The sequence below is a fragment of the Oryza glaberrima genome, chromosome 2 (genome assembly GCF_000147395.1).
Source record: "Oryza glaberrima chromosome 2, OglaRS2, whole genome shotgun sequence".
Taxonomy (NCBI): domain Eukaryota; kingdom Viridiplantae; phylum Streptophyta; class Magnoliopsida; order Poales; family Poaceae; genus Oryza; species Oryza glaberrima.
In genome coordinates, this window is record NC_068327.1 from 21,467,108 (window position 1) to 21,484,826 (window position 17,719).

Below are 17,719 nucleotides of genomic sequence, written 5' to 3' on the forward strand. Positions count from 1 at the left end.
CCTAATTAATCTATAATTAGCACATGTTTATTGTAGCATCACATAGGTTAATTATGGATTAATTAGACTCAATAGAGTCGTCTCGCGAATTAATCCAGAGTTATGGAATGGGTTTTATCATTAATCTACATTTAATACTTCTAATTATGTGACAGTGACTAAAAATTAGTCCCCCTATCCAAACAACCCCTAAGACCGGGAGGGGGTGGAGGTAGAAACCGAAAGTCCTACCGCGCGAGTGATCGCCTTGGGCGATCAGGACGTGATTCCCCCCTCCTCTACGTGGTTTTCTTTTTTGGCACCGTATTACTTTACTATTTTAGTAAATTTATGCATCTAAAGTTTGTACATCTCAAGTTTACACATATAAAGTTTATTCACCTAAAGTTTAGAGACCCAAAGTTTATAAGTCAAAAGTTTATATATCCGATTCAAATTTGAATTTGAATTTAAATATTTTTTATATATAGTATTTCTATACATATAAAGTTTATACACCTAAAGTTTATATAGACCCAAAGTTTATAAGTCAAAAGTTTACATACCTGATCCAAATTTAAATTTGAATTCAAATATACCCGTTTTAAATTTGAAGTTGAATTCAAATATTTTTCATATATAGTATTTTCTATATATAAATTTTTACAACTTTGTTTTTTTATTTATTTTTAAATTTATGGTGTAGTAGGAAGAGAAGAAGGGGAGGAGGAAGAGAGAGACTAGCATATAGGGGGGTTGGGGGGGGGGGGGGGTGATCGCCGGAGCGGTCACCCGCCCATTAGCACCCCCGGTAGAAACGACAATGAGGACTTTGATAATTAGGTGATACTCGTGATACCGGTTTCTTTACTCTACGGCTAAATCACTAGGTTTAGTCTTAACTAGTTGTTCATGATAATGCGTGATGTTTCATTTTCTTTTTAAAGGTATTATCTGAGTCAAAGTTTGTCTGCGGAAAAATCTTATGGTCTTGTCTTTATTGATTTGGACCATGCATGACAACAAGTATAATATGTACGCGCATCATTCTATTTTCAGAGGTGTCACTTGGGAAAAACATTATTCATAGTCTAGGTCTAGGCTCAGTTTAAAATAGATTATTAAGCATATTGTTGTTGTGAATTATCTATAAGAATAAATTAGATATTTTGATAAATAAACTTAACAAATAAGTTCAAACAAATGATCTAAGCAACACGGTAGTTTTTTTAGAAAATATATTTCAAGTCAAATTTAAAAATTCAACTGTAAAATTAAAACATTCAAAAGTTCTAATTAAAAATTTAAAACTTACTGCAAAATTAAAACTTTCAACCTAAATTTTAAAACTCTCAACTTAAAATATGAAATTTAATTTCTACCCAAAATTTGAAACTAATTTTAACTCAAAATTTGAAAACTTGAACTCAAATTTTCAAAAGTTTCAATTCAATCGAAACTTACAACTCATTATAAAACCTATAACTCATCTTTTAGTTTTTATTTTAGAAAAAAACTAGTGGGCAGAATCCCGTGGGGACGGGATACTTGTAACGAATAATCCCAAACCCCAAATCCGTTTCTTCTCCACCAGATCCGTTTCTCCTCCTCCTTTCTCTCCAATTCTTTCTCTCCATCTTCCACCTCCCTCCCTACTCCTCGTCGTGGTCGGGGTAGGGCCGCGGCGGCTCCGCCTCCTACTCCGCATGGCCCCGCCACTGCACGCGCCGCCTCTACTCCTTCTCCTCACCGGTGTCGCCGCCAATGGCCCCCGGTCATGAGGGTCTCTCCCGGCGAAGGTGGGGGAGGCAGAGGTGGTTGTGGTGGTCTCGTGGGTGCCCTGGAGAAGTGTCCGATTATGGGGGTGGTGGCGGAGGAGGAGGAGGAGAAGGGAGCTAAGGTTGTGAAGAGAGAGAAGGGAGCGACAACGACATTGGAGATGAGATGGCCACCATGGAAGTAAGTCATTCTTAACTGGTATCAGGAGGTATCACGGCTGATACCAAGTATCATGCCTAGTACCTTAGGAAAACATGGCTGATACCCACAAGTATCAGCCCTGGTACCCAGGTACCAAGGTCTGATACCTAGGTACCAGCTGGTACCCAAGGTATCAGGTACCAGCCAGAACACTCATAGGTACTCCCTCCGTCCCAAAATAAGTGTAGTTTTGTACTATTCACGTTCAACGTTTGACTGTTCGTCTTATTTGAAAATTTTTTATGATTAATATTTTTATTGCTATTAGATGATAAAACATGAATAGTACTTTATGTGTGATTAAATATTTTTAAATTTTTCACAAATTTTTCAAATAAGACAGATGGTCAAACGTTGGGTATGGATATCCACGGCTGCACTTATTTTGGGACGGAGGTAGTACCAGGTGTAAGGAGGGAGGTATCATGGCTGATACCCACAAGTATCAGGCCTGGTACCTAGGTACCAAGGTCTGATACCTAGATACCAACCGGTATTCAAGGTACCAGGTACTAGCCAGAACACCCATAGGTACCAGGTGTGAGGAGGGAGCGCATGCCATCGTGGTCGTGCCCGGCCAATGAACCTCTTGCTGCCATTTGCTATCCTCTCATTCCTTCTCCTCGACGTGCTTCCTCCCTTTCCTTATGTTGATCTGCCTAGCAAGACAAGGAGAAAAGACGTGGAAGCTCAGCTATACAGGAGAAAGAAAGGAGAGGAGTCATTTTAAGTATCCCGTTCTAACAGGATCCCGTCCTCTAGTCTCTCTCTTTATTTTATTATGAAAGTTATTAATAATGTCCCTAACTCGATCAGCATTTATCATCGTACGTTAACGCGCTTAGCATTAATTTTGGCGAACCCCACGCCGAATCGTCAGGGGATGCGAATGACGCATACATATGACCTTAATTACCTCCTCGCGCGTGCTCCCTCCGTCCAAAAAAAAGATAAACCCTGGGTTTCCGTATCCAACATTTGACCATCCGTCTTATTTGAAAAAAATATAAAAAAAATTAAAAAGATAAGTCACGCATAAAGTATTAATCATGTTTTATCATCTAACAACAATGAAAATACTAATTATAAAAAAAATTCATATAAAACGGACAATGAAACGTTGGACACTGAAACACAGGATTTGTCTTTTTATGGATGGAGGGAGTATTAGCTAGGAAGCTCCCCTTCGTTCCACACAAACTCCACTGCACAACTCTTAATTCTGTTAATGATTCCACTATGGGTTCACGCACAGGTAGCTCGATCTTTGACTCATTTCACTCACACTACATCTCCTAGGGAACAAGGCATCCGGATCCCATCGCATTCTAGGACAGTGCATGATATTGGTACAGCTACAAACCTAGCGCCAAGACTCTGAGGATATATTACAACGTCGTACTATATATGTGTATCAAAATGTAGCATTATAGTATAGAATAGAACATAACCTAGTGTTATATATAAATCTGAATAGACTTCTATACAGACAAAATATAATAGCTCTACTAGAGAAAATATTTTTGCCAACGTTGAGTATTTTTTTCGTAGGCGGATATGGTTATCGGAGCGAAATGGCCGTCTAAAAAAATGTAAACTGGGTTGAAACTGGCCGCAAATCCTTAAGCGGTCCGCCTACAAAAATACCCTTTATTTTTGCAGGCGGACCTATTATGTGGTCCGCCTGCGAAAGTTAGTGTGGGATATAAATAGACTTTACATGAGGGGATTTTTTTTTCTAAGTCCTTAGTTCTCTCCTCCTCTCCGGCTCTCCCTCACCTCTCCTCTTCCTCAACTCTCTCTCCCTGATCAACTCCCTCAGCGACTGGCGGCGGGGGGAACCGGCGACAGCGAGGCGAGCTGAGGCACGGGGTCAGCGGCGAGGGGAACCGACGACGGCGAGGCAAGGTGCGGGGTCGCGGCGGCAACGGCGAAGTGCCGGCCGGGATGGTGATGGTGACGACCAGTCAGCGCAGCTCCCCTCCCCTCCCTCTCAGATCCGGCTGGAGGGGGGAGGGGGGAGGAGAGGTGGCGGCGGTGGCGGTTCTCCTCCCTCCAGATCCGGTCGGAGGGATGCCGAGGGAGGGCGGTGGCGACGGCGGCGGTTCCCCTCCATCCTAGATCCGGCCAGAGAGAGCCCGAGGGAGGGCGGCGGCGGCGCCCCTATAGTTCCCCACTTCTCCTCACCTCCTGTCGGTGGCGGTGCCCCCCAACCCTAACCCTAGATCGGTCGGAGGTGGGTAGGGGCGCGGTGGGGGTGGCAGCGATTTTTTTTTTGTTTATGGAGATGATTTTTACAGGCGGGTGACTGGGCCGCCAGGCGATTGCTTTCAGGCGGACTACTCCCCCGCCGGTAAAAATAGTTTTTGGCCGCCTGAAAATACCATTTTTGTAAGAGTGTAGTTTAGTATAGAATTGAACATAACCGAGTATTATAAATCTGAATATGGCTTCTATACTACTACATGTCTACATCTGTCTCAAAAAGACTGCAGTTTTGCACTGTACATGTCTAACATTTAACCGTCCATCTTATTTAAAAAAAAATTATAATTAGTATTTTTATTGTTATTAGATGATAAAATATGAATAGTAATTTATGTTTGACTATTTTTTTAAAAATTTTTTATGAACTTTTTAAAGAAGACGGACAGTAAAACGTAAATAAACAACTACATTTAAAATGACGGAGGTAGTAGTTTGGTATTATGGGATGGATAAAATAACCACCGTGTTAGCGAGAATTGAATCTTGGTCCCAGCAATGATGACAACCCGACAGTCTATTAGTTAGGAGCGTATCACGTACTTTACGAACTTCTCTTCTTTCTTCATCTTTTCAATTAAAGCTTTACAACCTAATATAACACACAGCAGATATATATGTCCGAGATAATTATTCCAATGTGATATACATGCACACATGTGTGAGTCGTCGCACGAGATGGAAATTTCACAATCACGAGCTAGACTAACTGCACCAAAGCTCCCCCTACGCCCGTACGTAGCCGTTGCCCGGACGGGATCTGTAATTATATGCAATGCTATCAGACGACGACGGGATCTAGATTTTCTAGAGACTGGTACGCATGCCATCAGACGACAGGATCTAGCTATCGACAAGTCCCGGCCTGCAGGTTGTTCGCAATATATATATATAGAGCAGCGCAGCGGCAGTCCGAGCTACTACGCCGAGACAGTGTGGTGGTGAGCCGGTGATCGATCTTGCATCTCGCGAGCACACGGGATTCCAGATCGATCGAGCTATAGCTAGCTAGCTAATTAGTTACCACGTACGAACGAGTACTTTACAACTCGATCAGTTCATCAAATTAACTCGATCAGTGGTTAAGTTTCGCACGACACACGCGCGCGGATCGGAAGCCATCATGCAGATGCAGGTGCTCACCGCTGCTTCTTCGCTCCCTCGCGCGACCTTGCTCCGGCCGGCGGCTGCCGAGCCATGGCGCCAATCTTTCCTGCAGCTGCAGGCTTGTCCAATCCAGCGACCAGGTAATAACTAATACTCTCTCCGTATTTTAATGTATGACGCCGTTGTCATTTTGACCAACGTTTGACAATTCGTTTTATTCAAAATTTCCATATAAATATGAAAGTATTTATATCATGCTTAAAGAACATTTAATGATGAATCGAGTCATAATAAAATAAATGATAATTGTATAAATTTTTTAAATAAGACGAATGGTCAAACGATGAATAAAAAGTCAACAACGTTATACATTAAAATATGGAGGTAGTAAGTATCAACTATTCATCATGCTGCGCGTGCATTCGATCATATCCTGATCGATCGATGACCTCAACGAACGGGGCGTGCATACATGCATGCTTACCTGTGAACTGTTCTACTGCACACGTTCATCGCACGATTCATAAATCTATCGATGGAGGTCCTGTTTCGGGTGTTTCTGATAACTACAGCTCCTTCCAGAATCTCAGCTAGCTCTCTTGAATAATTTATTTTTTACAGTAGATTCTAAGAATTTGTAGCTATAAAGTAAAATCTAAAATTGTAAACCATATATCAGAAGCTGAAAAATCCGGTCCTTTTAAATTATTTTCGGTTGGCTACTGGTCAGCTACCTCTCAGAAGTCAAAACATAGTCTAATATCCATGCCTAATTATCTTTCAGGTATCATGCTACACTGCAAGGCCCAGCTACAGGGGCAGGAAACGCGCGAGCGTCGTCAGCTCGACGACGATGAACACGCTAGACCACCACAGGGCGGCGACGACGACGTCGCAGCAAGCACCAGCGAGCTACCCTACATGATCGAGTCCATCAAATCCAAGCTGAGGGCGGCCAGGAACAGCCTCGGCGAGACCACCGTCTCCGCCTACGACACGGCGTGGATCGCGCTCGTCAACCGCCTCGACGGCGGCGGCGAGAGGAGCCCCCAGTTCCCGGAGGCCATCGACTGGATCGCCCGGAACCAGCTGCCCGACGGCTCGTGGGGCGACGCCGGCATGTTCATCGTCCAGGACCGGCTCATCAACACGCTGGGCTGCGTCGTGGCGCTCGCGACGTGGGGCGTCCACGAGGAGCAGCGCGCGAGGGGCCTCGCCTACATCCAGGACAACCTCTGGAGGCTCGGCGAGGACGACGAGGAGTGGATGATGGTCGGGTTCGAGATCACCTTCCCCGTTCTCCTCGAGAAGGCCAAGAACCTGGGCCTGGACATCAACTATGATGACCCTGCCTTGCAGGACATATATGCCAAGAGACAATTAAAGCTCGCAAAGTACGTGTTACATACTTCCTCTGGCTTTTAATAAATGATTTTATTATCTTATATATACACACATATATATATTTGATCACTCGTCTTAATAAAAAGTTTACGTAATTATCATTTATTTTTATTGTGACTTTATGGTTCCATAAAGATCCTTCAAACATTACTTACATGTCAAAAAGAGAAAAAAAGCATTACTTACATTTCCTCTATATATATTTACCTAAAATTCTTAAATAAGATGAATAGTTAAATGAAAGTTTCTTAAATATACTAACGAAATTGAAAAGGGAAAATTTACAATTCTTAAGAGGTATCAAGAGATATTAAAAAATTTAATGTAAATTTGGTATCTTCTAATATTGGAGATACTAATTAAGAGCTACAAAATATTTTACACTAGAAAATGTTGTACTATCTCCCTTAGTATCACTTTCTCAAAAAATGAAAATATTTAATGATCTATATGTCTGGAACCATTAGTTAACCAGCTGTGACACTTTGAAATTAATTGCAGGATTCCTAGAGAAGCACTGCATGCTAGGCCGACCACCTTGCTCCATAGCTTAGAGGGAATGGAAAACTTGGACTGGGAAAGGTTGCTACAGTTCAAGTGTCCAGCTGGCTCCTTACATTCCTCACCTGCTGCGTCAGCTTACGCTCTCAGCGAAACGGGTGACAAGGAGTTGCTCGAATACCTGGAAACAGCCATCAACAATTTTGACGGTGGAGGTATAAAAATCATGACTAGTACTAAATTTTCAGCTAGTCAACCAAAACCAGGAAGTGACGAGAAAAACAGATTTTATTAGGGTGGAATTTTGCCGTTCAGGTTGATTTTATTCTTCAATTTAATTTGTTGAGAAATTTTACGGTTTTTGAGAGATACAAGAGGTACCAAAACTTTTAAAGTACATTTTTGTATGTTTTAGTAGTGGATGTACCGAGAGCTAGCTAGATACTCCTAAATTTCACAATTGAAAATGTTCCTCTTTAAAACCGTAAAATCACTGTAATTTGTTTCATTTCAGCACCATGCACCTACCCTGTCGACAACTTTGACCGCTTATGGTCGGTCGATCGGTTGAGGCGGCTAGGAATATCGAGGTACTTCACGAGTGAGATTGAAGAATACTTGGAGTACGCCTACAGGTAATTAATTTACAAACAGCTCGTTCAGAAACGAAGTGGTGCATGTATGCACATTAATTTTTAGGCCTTGTTTAGTTTCTATTTTTTTTCCCAAAAACATTACATTAAATCTTTAAACATATGTATGAAACATTAAATATAGATAAAGTGAAAAACTAACTGCACAGTTTGCATGGAAATCGCGAGACGAATTTTTTATGCCTAATTAGTCCATGATTAGCCATAAGTGCTACATGCAACCCACGTGCGCTAAAAATGGATTAATTAGGCTTAATAAATTCATCTCGTGGTATTTTCAGGTGAGTTATAAAATTAGTTTTTTCATTCGTGTCTGAAGACTCCTTCCGATATCCGATCAAACCTCCGATATGACACCTAAAAATTATCTTTTCACGAACTAAACCAGACCTTACTGGGTTTGAGACAAAGTGTGACTAACTACATATACGCGTGCACATTTGAAACTAAAAGGCACCTGAGTCCAGATGGCATGAGCTACGGCGGGCTCTGTCCGGTCAAGGACATCGACGACACGGCCATGGCTTTCCGTCTCCTCCGTCTGCATGGCTACAATGTCTCATCATGTAAAAAAACAAAAACTCACATTTTCTTCCAAAAGCCAATGCATGCTGCTTTGATGAGTACTTAATTACTCTGTGGATGTCTGTGTTTTTCTCAATATTTGTAGCGGTGTTCAATCACTTCGAGAAGGACGGGGAGTACTTCTGCTTCGCGGGGCAGTCGAGCCAGTCGCTGACGGCGATGTACAACTCCTACCGCGCCTCGCAGATCGTCTTCCCCGGCGACGACGACGGCCTGGAGCAGCTCAGGGCCTACTGCCGCGCCTTCCTCGAGGAGCGGCGAGCCACCGGCAACCTCAGGGACAAGTGGGTCATCGCCAATGGCTTGCCCAGCGAGGTACGTACTGTTGCAAAATTGATAAATATATGGTTAATTGTATTTAATTTGTTACTACTAAATATTAGTAATGCATAGGGAAATTTGGCACAGCATATTTGTTCCATCCTACTGAAATTTGACAATTCTACCAAATCTACCGAAAATTTGGTATTGCTAAATTTTTTTGAACAGAAATATTGTCAAATTTTGGTGAACATGCCCATATATAGCAATCTATTTTCGTAGTAGTAATCACAAAGCTCGATCTAGTACAGTTAAGTTGACAATAATCTATTATTATTACTTCGATTGCTGAAATGAAAATGGGGGCATATATAGGTCGAGTACGCGCTGGATTTCCCATGGAAGGCAAGCTTGCCGCGAGTCGAGACGAGGGTGTATCTGGAGCAGTACGGCGCTAGCGAGGACGCGTGGATCGGCAAGGGACTCTACAGGTGACGAGCTCTTCGATCTAATTAACCTAGGACTACACGCAAAATTAAAAAAAAATTAGTACCTGAAGGCTAAAGCCGCATCACGTACGTTTTTGTCATCTTTGTTGTGTTTTTCTTCACATACTTTCAGGATGACCCTAGTCAACAACGACCTGTACCTTGAGGCGGCAAAGGCTGACTTCACCAACTTCCAGAGGCTCTCCCGGCTCGAGTGGCTCAGCCTGAAAAGGTCACCACACGTTCCTCCTAACTATCAATATCACAACAACTTAATTTATTCGCTAATCAACTAACAGCCTGATACGACGAACCTATGATGTTTTTATGTATAACGCGGTTGATAAAACAGTAGTAGTAATTAATTAATATATTATGTGTCACTTCACAAACATATAAACTTACATTCAACATATACAATTAGTAACAAAATTGACAAATTAGACAACGAATTGTGTGCTCTACTAAAGTCAATTTCATCTTTCTTTTATTTTCCTATTTATGTAATTTGCAATTACTACATCTGTCTTAAAATGTTGTAATCTATAATGGGATTTGACTCACAATTTTACTACATATATGGGATGAGATTTGATCCATCCAAATCTCTGGAGGAAGTACATCTATGTGCATGTATGTGCAGTGATAAATATTTGTTTTGCTAAAACTTTTAAATTTTTATTATATCTTTTTTTAGGTGACATAAAAAATAAGGGGATGTTCACTCGAGGGACGAATAGACTTTCCGTATGATATGATATTACTCTACTGTGTAACTAAAGATGTTTCTTACTCACAAGCGTGCGTATGCATCATGCTGCGCAGGTGGTACATCAGGAACAATCTGCAAGCGCACGGCGTGACCGAACAGAGCGTGCTGAGAGCCTACTTCTTAGCCGCGGCGAACATCTTCGAGCCCAACCGGGCGGCGGAACGCCTGGGATGGGCTCGCACGGCGATCCTCGCCGAGGCCATCGCGTCACACCTCCGACAGTACAGTGCCAACGGCGCCGCCGACGGCATGACAGAGAGGCTCATCAGTGGACTCGCCAGCCACGACTGGGACTGGAGGTTTACTCTTCGGCCGCTCATATATACTTTTTTAATTTCTTCAATGGATTTCTTCCTTCAAAAAGAAAAGAACATAATTAATTATTCTTATAATCAAATTACATTGTTGGAGCAAGTTTAATAATAATAATAGCCAACTATTAGCTGCAAAAATTAAAACATCATTTATAACCAACCTAATAGTCCACTTATAAAATATTTAGTTATAGATATATATATTGCATCATTAATATCTAATCCACTCATCTTTCACACATAGTTTTTATTTGAACCTGTGTTGCAGTTAGCTATAAATTAATTAATTTGTAGCTTATTTTTCTTCTCTCTTCTTTTCCCTTCTCAACATAAGAACAAATGTGAGGTGGTAGCTTGTACAACCCAATTATATCATCTTATTGTGCTCGCCTATACAGTGATTCATGTAAGATTTTCGTTTGCGTGTGTGCAGGGAATCAAAGGATTCAGCAGCGAGGAGCTTACTGTACGCACTTGATGAGCTCATCGACCTCCATGCGTTCGGCAATGCTTCTGACGGCCTACGTGAAGCGGTAAAATTAACTTTAAACTGATGACATGGTGTGTTAATTAATTTACCCTGAAAATTTTAACACAGTTCAATGTGTTCTGTTAACTGCAGTGGAAGCAGTGGCTCATGTCATGGACAAACGAGAGCCAAGGATCAACTGGTGGGGATACCGCATTGCTGCTAGTTCGCACAATCGAGATCTGCTCAGGACGGCACGGTTCAGCCGAGCAGAGCCTGAAGAACAGTGCAGACTACGCCAGGCTTGAGCAGATCGCCTCTTCCATGTGCAGCAAACTTGCCACCAAAATTCTTGCTCAGGTACGTGCATTGATCACTCATCATCACGAATCACAAAAATTAATTAAAATGCTGCTTGAGGTTTTTTTTTTAAGAAAAACATGAATTATGATCAAACAGAATGGAGGAAGCATGGACAACGTTGAGGGTATAGACCAGGAAGTGGATGTTGAGATGAAAGAGCTCATCCAGCGTGTCTACGGGAGCAGCAGCAACGATGTCAGCAGCGTGACGAGGCAGACATTTCTCGACGTGGTGAAGAGCTTTTGCTACGTCGCTCATTGCTCGCCCGAAACAATCGATGGGCACATCTCCAAGGTTTTGTTCGAGGATGTCAATTAGGAAAATGGTTGACTACTAGAAAGGCAATAAAAACAAGAGTTGTGTCTACCAGCACGGCTCGTAAAGTTTTTTACAGAGGCGGAGGAAGATCAAGTAGTGATGACTGCGAAAATTTTCTCAAAGTGAGATGAATTTAGTCGATATTTGTTTCACTTGATGGTACACCAGATACACATGTTGTTATAAGTTGTCTGATAGCTAGTATACTATATATATATATATATATATCTATGAATATGTTCTGAAGTGAGACGTCAGCTATATGAATTGTCTTATTTCAGAACAACACTTTGCACATCGATATGCCATTAAAAATAAATATGTAAATATGTGAACCTTTTTTTCTTTGTGCTCTTTCTATTGTTTCCCATCTCAATGACTACGAGTTCTAGATCTTCTTTGCAAATAGAAGCACTTTGCAAACATACTACCGTGTCGCTCTCGTAGGCATCCTCCATAGCTCAAGTAGTAACTACTTTCCATGAAGAGAGGGCCATGGAATACACTATTGTAGTAGCTGAAATGGCGGATTCCCTTGCTATATTACAATACCTCGCTCCTTATACGGGGGCAGCCCTGGCTGAGTATTTTATTTACCGTGAACGACGTACTTTAATAATTTATGACGATCTCTCCAAACAGGCACAAGCTTATCGCCAAATGTCCCTTATATTAAGAAGACCCCCCCAAGACCCCCCCCCCCACCTAGGGGATGTTTTTTATTTGCACTCACGCCTTTTAGAAAGAGCCGCTAAATTAAATTCTCTTTTAGGGAAATGAAGTATGACTGTTTTACCAACAGTTACGACTCAATCTGGAGATGTTTCCGTCTATATTCCTACTAATGTAATCTCCATTACAGATGGACAAATATTCTTATCCGCAGATCTATTCAATGCCGGAATTCGGCCTGCTATTAATATGGGTATTTCCGTTTCTAGAGTAGGATCCGCGGCTCAAATTAAAGCCATGAAACAAATAGCTGGCTAATCAAAATTAGAATTAGATCAATTCGCAGAGTTATAAGCCTTTGCACAATTCACCTCTGCTCTCGATAGCCCAACCTCTCCTAGCCCCACACCGCTGGCTACCTTGTCGCAGGGGGTGGCATCACCAGTAGCGCCTTCTTCCACCCTTTATCTCCCTTAGCCATCTCCTTCCTCTTTCCTTCCTAACCTTCTATTTCTTTTTTTTCCAGATCCAGAAGATTCATCCTTGTCCCAGATCCGGCCGGGGTGCTTGGAGCCTAAGGTCTGGCTGGTGGTGAGTAGGACGACCGGTTCGCGTGCTGAGGTGGTGGTCGCGTTGGGGCTTGCCGCATGCGTCCATGGGTGCTGAAAGGCTGGAGTCTGCCATGAGTGGCGAGGTCGATGATGGCCATGGCATGGGGGCTAGTCCTTCGTCCCCTTCCTCTATCTTGAGTTCTTGACCCCTTAATATGAGTACCTCTAGAAAAAGCATATACACACAACTTATCTCTATAAGCATGTTCAACATATTTTAAGACTAAGAAAGTCACCACTAACACTTGGACTAGAAGAACAATTTACTGTAAATGCGACCATCCGTGTCAAGTCTGGACTTAAATCCAGGTGAGCTGGTTCCACTACAAAAAACCTAATCAGTTCGGCCACGTTCATTTCGCCACAAAGAAGAGGTGCAGTTTTACTAATTAAACTGCGTAGGGTAGAAATTCTTCATTTTTTCCTCCATAAAATTTTCAACAAGACCAATTAAATTGCTTCTAATAGTTCAAATTAATGGAATGAGGGAATACACTGCCACTAATACCTCCTAGGATTGCTTTTTTTTTTCTTCTCAGTTTTTAAGTTGTTTTTTACTAAGTAGAAATTGATGCATGATTGTTATTTCCCAAAAAACTCCTCGTATTTAGACAGAATATCCCATAGATCCTTTGAACCAACTAATGTCCCGTTGTGTTTTATCTGGAAAACCCCTTGTATTTTAAACATACAATACAAAGAAGAGAAAATTTGGCTTCTAGCAGTGGCGCTGTAAACATGAAAAACATAAGGGTGTTTCCGAAAAACGAACATACTTATCTCCAAACCCTATCCCCGGCCATCTCCCACCTCCTCCACCCCGCGCCCCACTCAAGCTCTGCGCTCAACACTGACGCCGACACGGGGCTGCCTCCGACGTTGTCCACAAATTTTATGGTTTTATAACATTGTTCACAAAATTTACATATCTCTAATATGGTTTTATAACCTATAAGTGAGATATGTAAATTTTATGAATAATGTTAGTATCACTTTGTCGGATAAAGAAATGACCAAAATAAAAGTTATAGATATTAATGAGTTATACAACTTTGTTGTTGATGACCTTTTCAGTTGAAATCATTTATTATTTGAAAATGTTGTTTGAAGTTGTCATAATTTGAAATTCAAATTCAAATTATTGAAACAGAGTCATATAGCAAAATGATCAAAACAAAAGTTGTACATCTTGATAAGTTATACAACTTCCTTGTTGACAGTTTTTTCATTTAAAATCATTTACTACCCGAAAAATTAATTGAATTTAGAGGAGGGAGGCAAAATGGACTTCTCGGCGAGGGAGGAGCAAAAGGGTTGGGCCGACGGCCCGAAGAGGGAGGAGGGGAAGGGGAAGCCGGCCCAAGGAGGGAGAGAGAGGCTGTGGGCTGAGGGAGGGAGAGAGTAACACTTAAGCCGAAAAAGGTGCAAGGACAGAAAGAGCGATTTTAATTTGTTTTCCATTTATTTTAATAGGTTAAATAAACTTTGTGGTATTAAAATTAGTTATTGAGCTCTGAAAAGTCATGAAAAATTTTAGAGAATAATTTAGATCATGTAGAATATTACAAAAATATTTATGGCCATGATTTTCAAAGGAAAATTTTAGTTTCCTCGTTAATTCACTTGATTAAATTGCTTTAACTTTTATTATATTTTTCTAGAAATGCATTATATAAATCTGTGACGCTTGCTTTTTGCCCCTTATGACAAAGTAATATTCGTTACAATGTCCCATTGAAATACTTTATGACGATTTCTAGTTGGTATTAACGACGAACACCTTTTTTCGTCACTAAGCCACCGCATCTCATATTAATCGTCATAAAATGGAATGCGCTAATGACGAATAGCTCCGATGTCACGAGGAATTCATCACAGAAGGTCATATTTCTTGTAGTGACCCTCCCCCCATTGTCGTCGTGCGCCCTCCTACTACTACAAAAATGGCTATAGGTGCCGATTGGGAAACCCCATGGATGCCGGTTTCCCAACCGGCACCTATTAGTCGGTACCTTTGAGGACTTTATTCTAACAAGATCACCTATCTGGCGGAGGGGAGGGCGCCACCGCCGCTGCAGTTGCCGAGGTTCGCCACCTCCCCTCTGGCCGGATCTGGCGGAGGGGAGGGCGGCACCACCGCCTGGAGCCGCTGCCGCCTCCACCGGACTGCAGCCCGGCCGCTACCACCTCCGCCGCTGAGGCAGGCGAGAGAGAGAGAAGATAAGGATGGGAGGCGTGCGTTATATGGATAAGGCCGGTGCTCGATTGGCTTGCCGGCTCGGCTCAGTTTGGCTTGGTATATATAGGTGTCCGTTTTTTTAAAAACCGACACCTGTAGTATAGGTGTCCGACACCTATAAATTAATTATTTATGTTCATCCACGTGTTTCATGTACATATATGATTAATCTTTCAGCGGCACTATAATTTTGGCTGATTAGAACTAATCAGATGAGACGGATTTGCTTATTTAAAGGGGTCGCATAAACTCTTAGGTAGATAGCCACGAATAGTCTAATCCCCAAACCGAAGAACCATAACACTATAAAACCATCAAATCCCATGGGAATCTATCAAATTAGACGAGTCCTAACGGTTTTATAACCCGTCAAAATAGACACGATTTTATAGATTTGGGATTCCAATGGTGTTAACATGATTTAGATTTAGTATTTTCCGTTGCAATGCACGAGGCACTTTTTCTAGTGTTCAATAAAATCGGCACATCTAATACCGTTTGGTTAAATAAAAAGCAACACACGTGTACAAACCAAACAAGCCCAATGTTTATTGCTTTCTCCAAAGATCACGAGAAGATATGCTTCTCGAGTCTCGAATCTTTGTTAAGCTCTTGTAAGTCCTTTCTTGCAGGGAGAAAATAGTGGCATCATCAGCGAACATCCGTGTCATTGTTCCGTCCGTGGCTGCGCGTGGCTGACTAGCCTCTGTAACATTAATCGACGGGCTATCTTGCGTGTGGAAACTGCTTGCAGTGACGAGAGTCGTCTGACGAGTAGGCTTCAGCTGCCAGGACGGGTTTTGTACATTGTGGTATGATAGAGAGTTGTAAATTACGGCCATGTGGTTTTTTCCTGCGACAGGACATTTTTGCACGTTGTTGGGTTTTTTCCTCCTGCAGTACATGGAAACCACATAGGTAAACACACGTGGGATGACCAATGGGCTGGCTTTTTTGTGCGAATTGATTTCGTACACAATATAGACCGATTAGTTTGTAGGAAAAATATATATACAAGAGCGACACATTTTTAGATAATAAAATTTATTGTGGCCTTTACTTTTGAAAATAACAACCTATTATTACATGCTATTGGTTAAACGACAACGAATTACAATTTTTTCAAACTATGATTAGAAACAAGGAAACTATTTAGAATACTATCCTAAAGATAGAGATAACACATATTTTAAAACTTATATCTCTAGTTAACAAGGAACCGCATATCGTTGTTTGTCCAGTGACTTACAAGGTGCATATAGTCCTTATCTTTCTCAAATCAGGTAATGGAATATCATGAGAACAATGTCTTATTATTGTGTGGAGCGAATTTCACACTTCATCATGCAGTTGACATTGAACCAAAGCGAAAGATAGCATCGGATTGTAACTGCACTGTAAATCACTTACTCAACCAGATCTTGCTATCGCCATAACAATTGAAACCGATCCGGCAATGATGTCATCGCTATTCTGGATATCTAGAACTAGGTTTTCACCTGAAAGTCAACCTCGAGGCTCAAATAGATCGCACATATTCGTCGGACGCTACCGTGGGCCCTAGAAATGGTTGCCTCGTAGCAGGATCCATGCCATCATTGGAGAGAGTTTGTGGTGGTGGGTTGGAAGGTCGAGGGAGGCACTCACTGGGGCCATCATTGCCACTGCAAGGTGATGCGCATATATAGAGGGTGGATGTGAGAGGCGTAGTCACCTGTGATGCTGCACTTTGGCGTTGTCTGGAACATTGTCGCCCATGGACTGCTGCCTCCATGCTAGCGCAAAGATCTGATTGCGTCCGCTGCCGCCTCCACAAACATGACAATGGGAGAGTGTTGTCGCCCATACCACCTTTTTTGCTCCAACAGGCCTCGATAGCGGCACCTCCTGCTGTCTAGCCACAGCTCATTGCACTGTCGCTTCGACTGCCTGATGTCTCGGACCTGTTGGACGATCACCATGGGAGTGAATTCATCACCGCCTCTCCATTTCCCCACCGCGCGCCTGACTAACTGATTGTTCGAGCCTAGCATGGTATTTGGATGGAATGGCTGAACGAACATTGTGTTGGGCTTGCTAGTTGTGTATGGGGTGGGTAAGTTATGTCTGCCAGGATACAATAGTCCTTTTGCATTTTGTAAATAGTTTTTTCCTTTTATGTTATCTCACAAATTTGAGTCCACCTTACTGCCATCCAGAACAAGGAATACTAAAGCCTAGTTTGAAAAATGTAAGGACAAAAATGCAACCTAAAGAAAACAGGAAAAAAAATCATAAGTGCAACATAAATAGGAGTAAGAACACAATTGTCTTTTTTCTTTACGTTGGTTAGTTTTTTTTAACTAACTAACTTTGTTATATAAAAAGATGGAGGAATTAAGGTGTTAGAATTTCCTTGAACACGAGGCATATACTAGCACCCAAATGTCTTGTTGGAAAATTATACTCCCTCTGTTTCAAAATGTTTGACACCGTTGACTTTTTAGTACATGTTTGACCGTTCGTCTTATTCAAAAAAAATTTGTGAAATATGTAAAACTATATGTGTAAATGAAAGTATATTTAACAATGAATCAAATGATGTGAAAAGAATAGATAATTACTTAAGTTTTTTGAATAAGACGAATGGTCAAAGACGTACTAAAAAGTCAACGGTGTCAAACATTTTGAAACGGAGGGAGTATTAGGTATGGCTGAATATTGTACCTTTTGATTTATTTGAAGTTGCATGTTCATCT

The 17,719-nt window shown here is 41.6% G+C and overlaps 1 protein-coding gene across 1 annotated transcript; it reads left to right on the plus strand.

Annotated features, from left to right (window-relative positions):
• Window positions 1–5,158: 5,158 nt before the first annotated feature.
• LOC127761380 (ent-copalyl diphosphate synthase 2, chloroplastic) lies at window positions 5,159–12,013 on the plus strand. The gene is made up of 12 exons (XM_052285669.1): window positions 5,159–5,471; window positions 6,116–6,725; window positions 7,237–7,451; window positions 7,751–7,871; window positions 8,343–8,455; window positions 8,560–8,789; window positions 9,111–9,226; window positions 9,357–9,455; window positions 10,049–10,294; window positions 10,743–10,842; window positions 10,932–11,138; window positions 11,238–12,013. Exons 1-12 carry the CDS (start codon window positions 5,348–5,350, stop codon window positions 11,457–11,459), a joined length of 2,403 nt encoding a protein of 800 aa, XP_052141629.1. The 5' UTR covers window positions 5,159–5,347; the 3' UTR covers window positions 11,460–12,013.
• The last annotated feature ends 5,706 nt before the right edge of the window (window positions 12,014–17,719 follow it).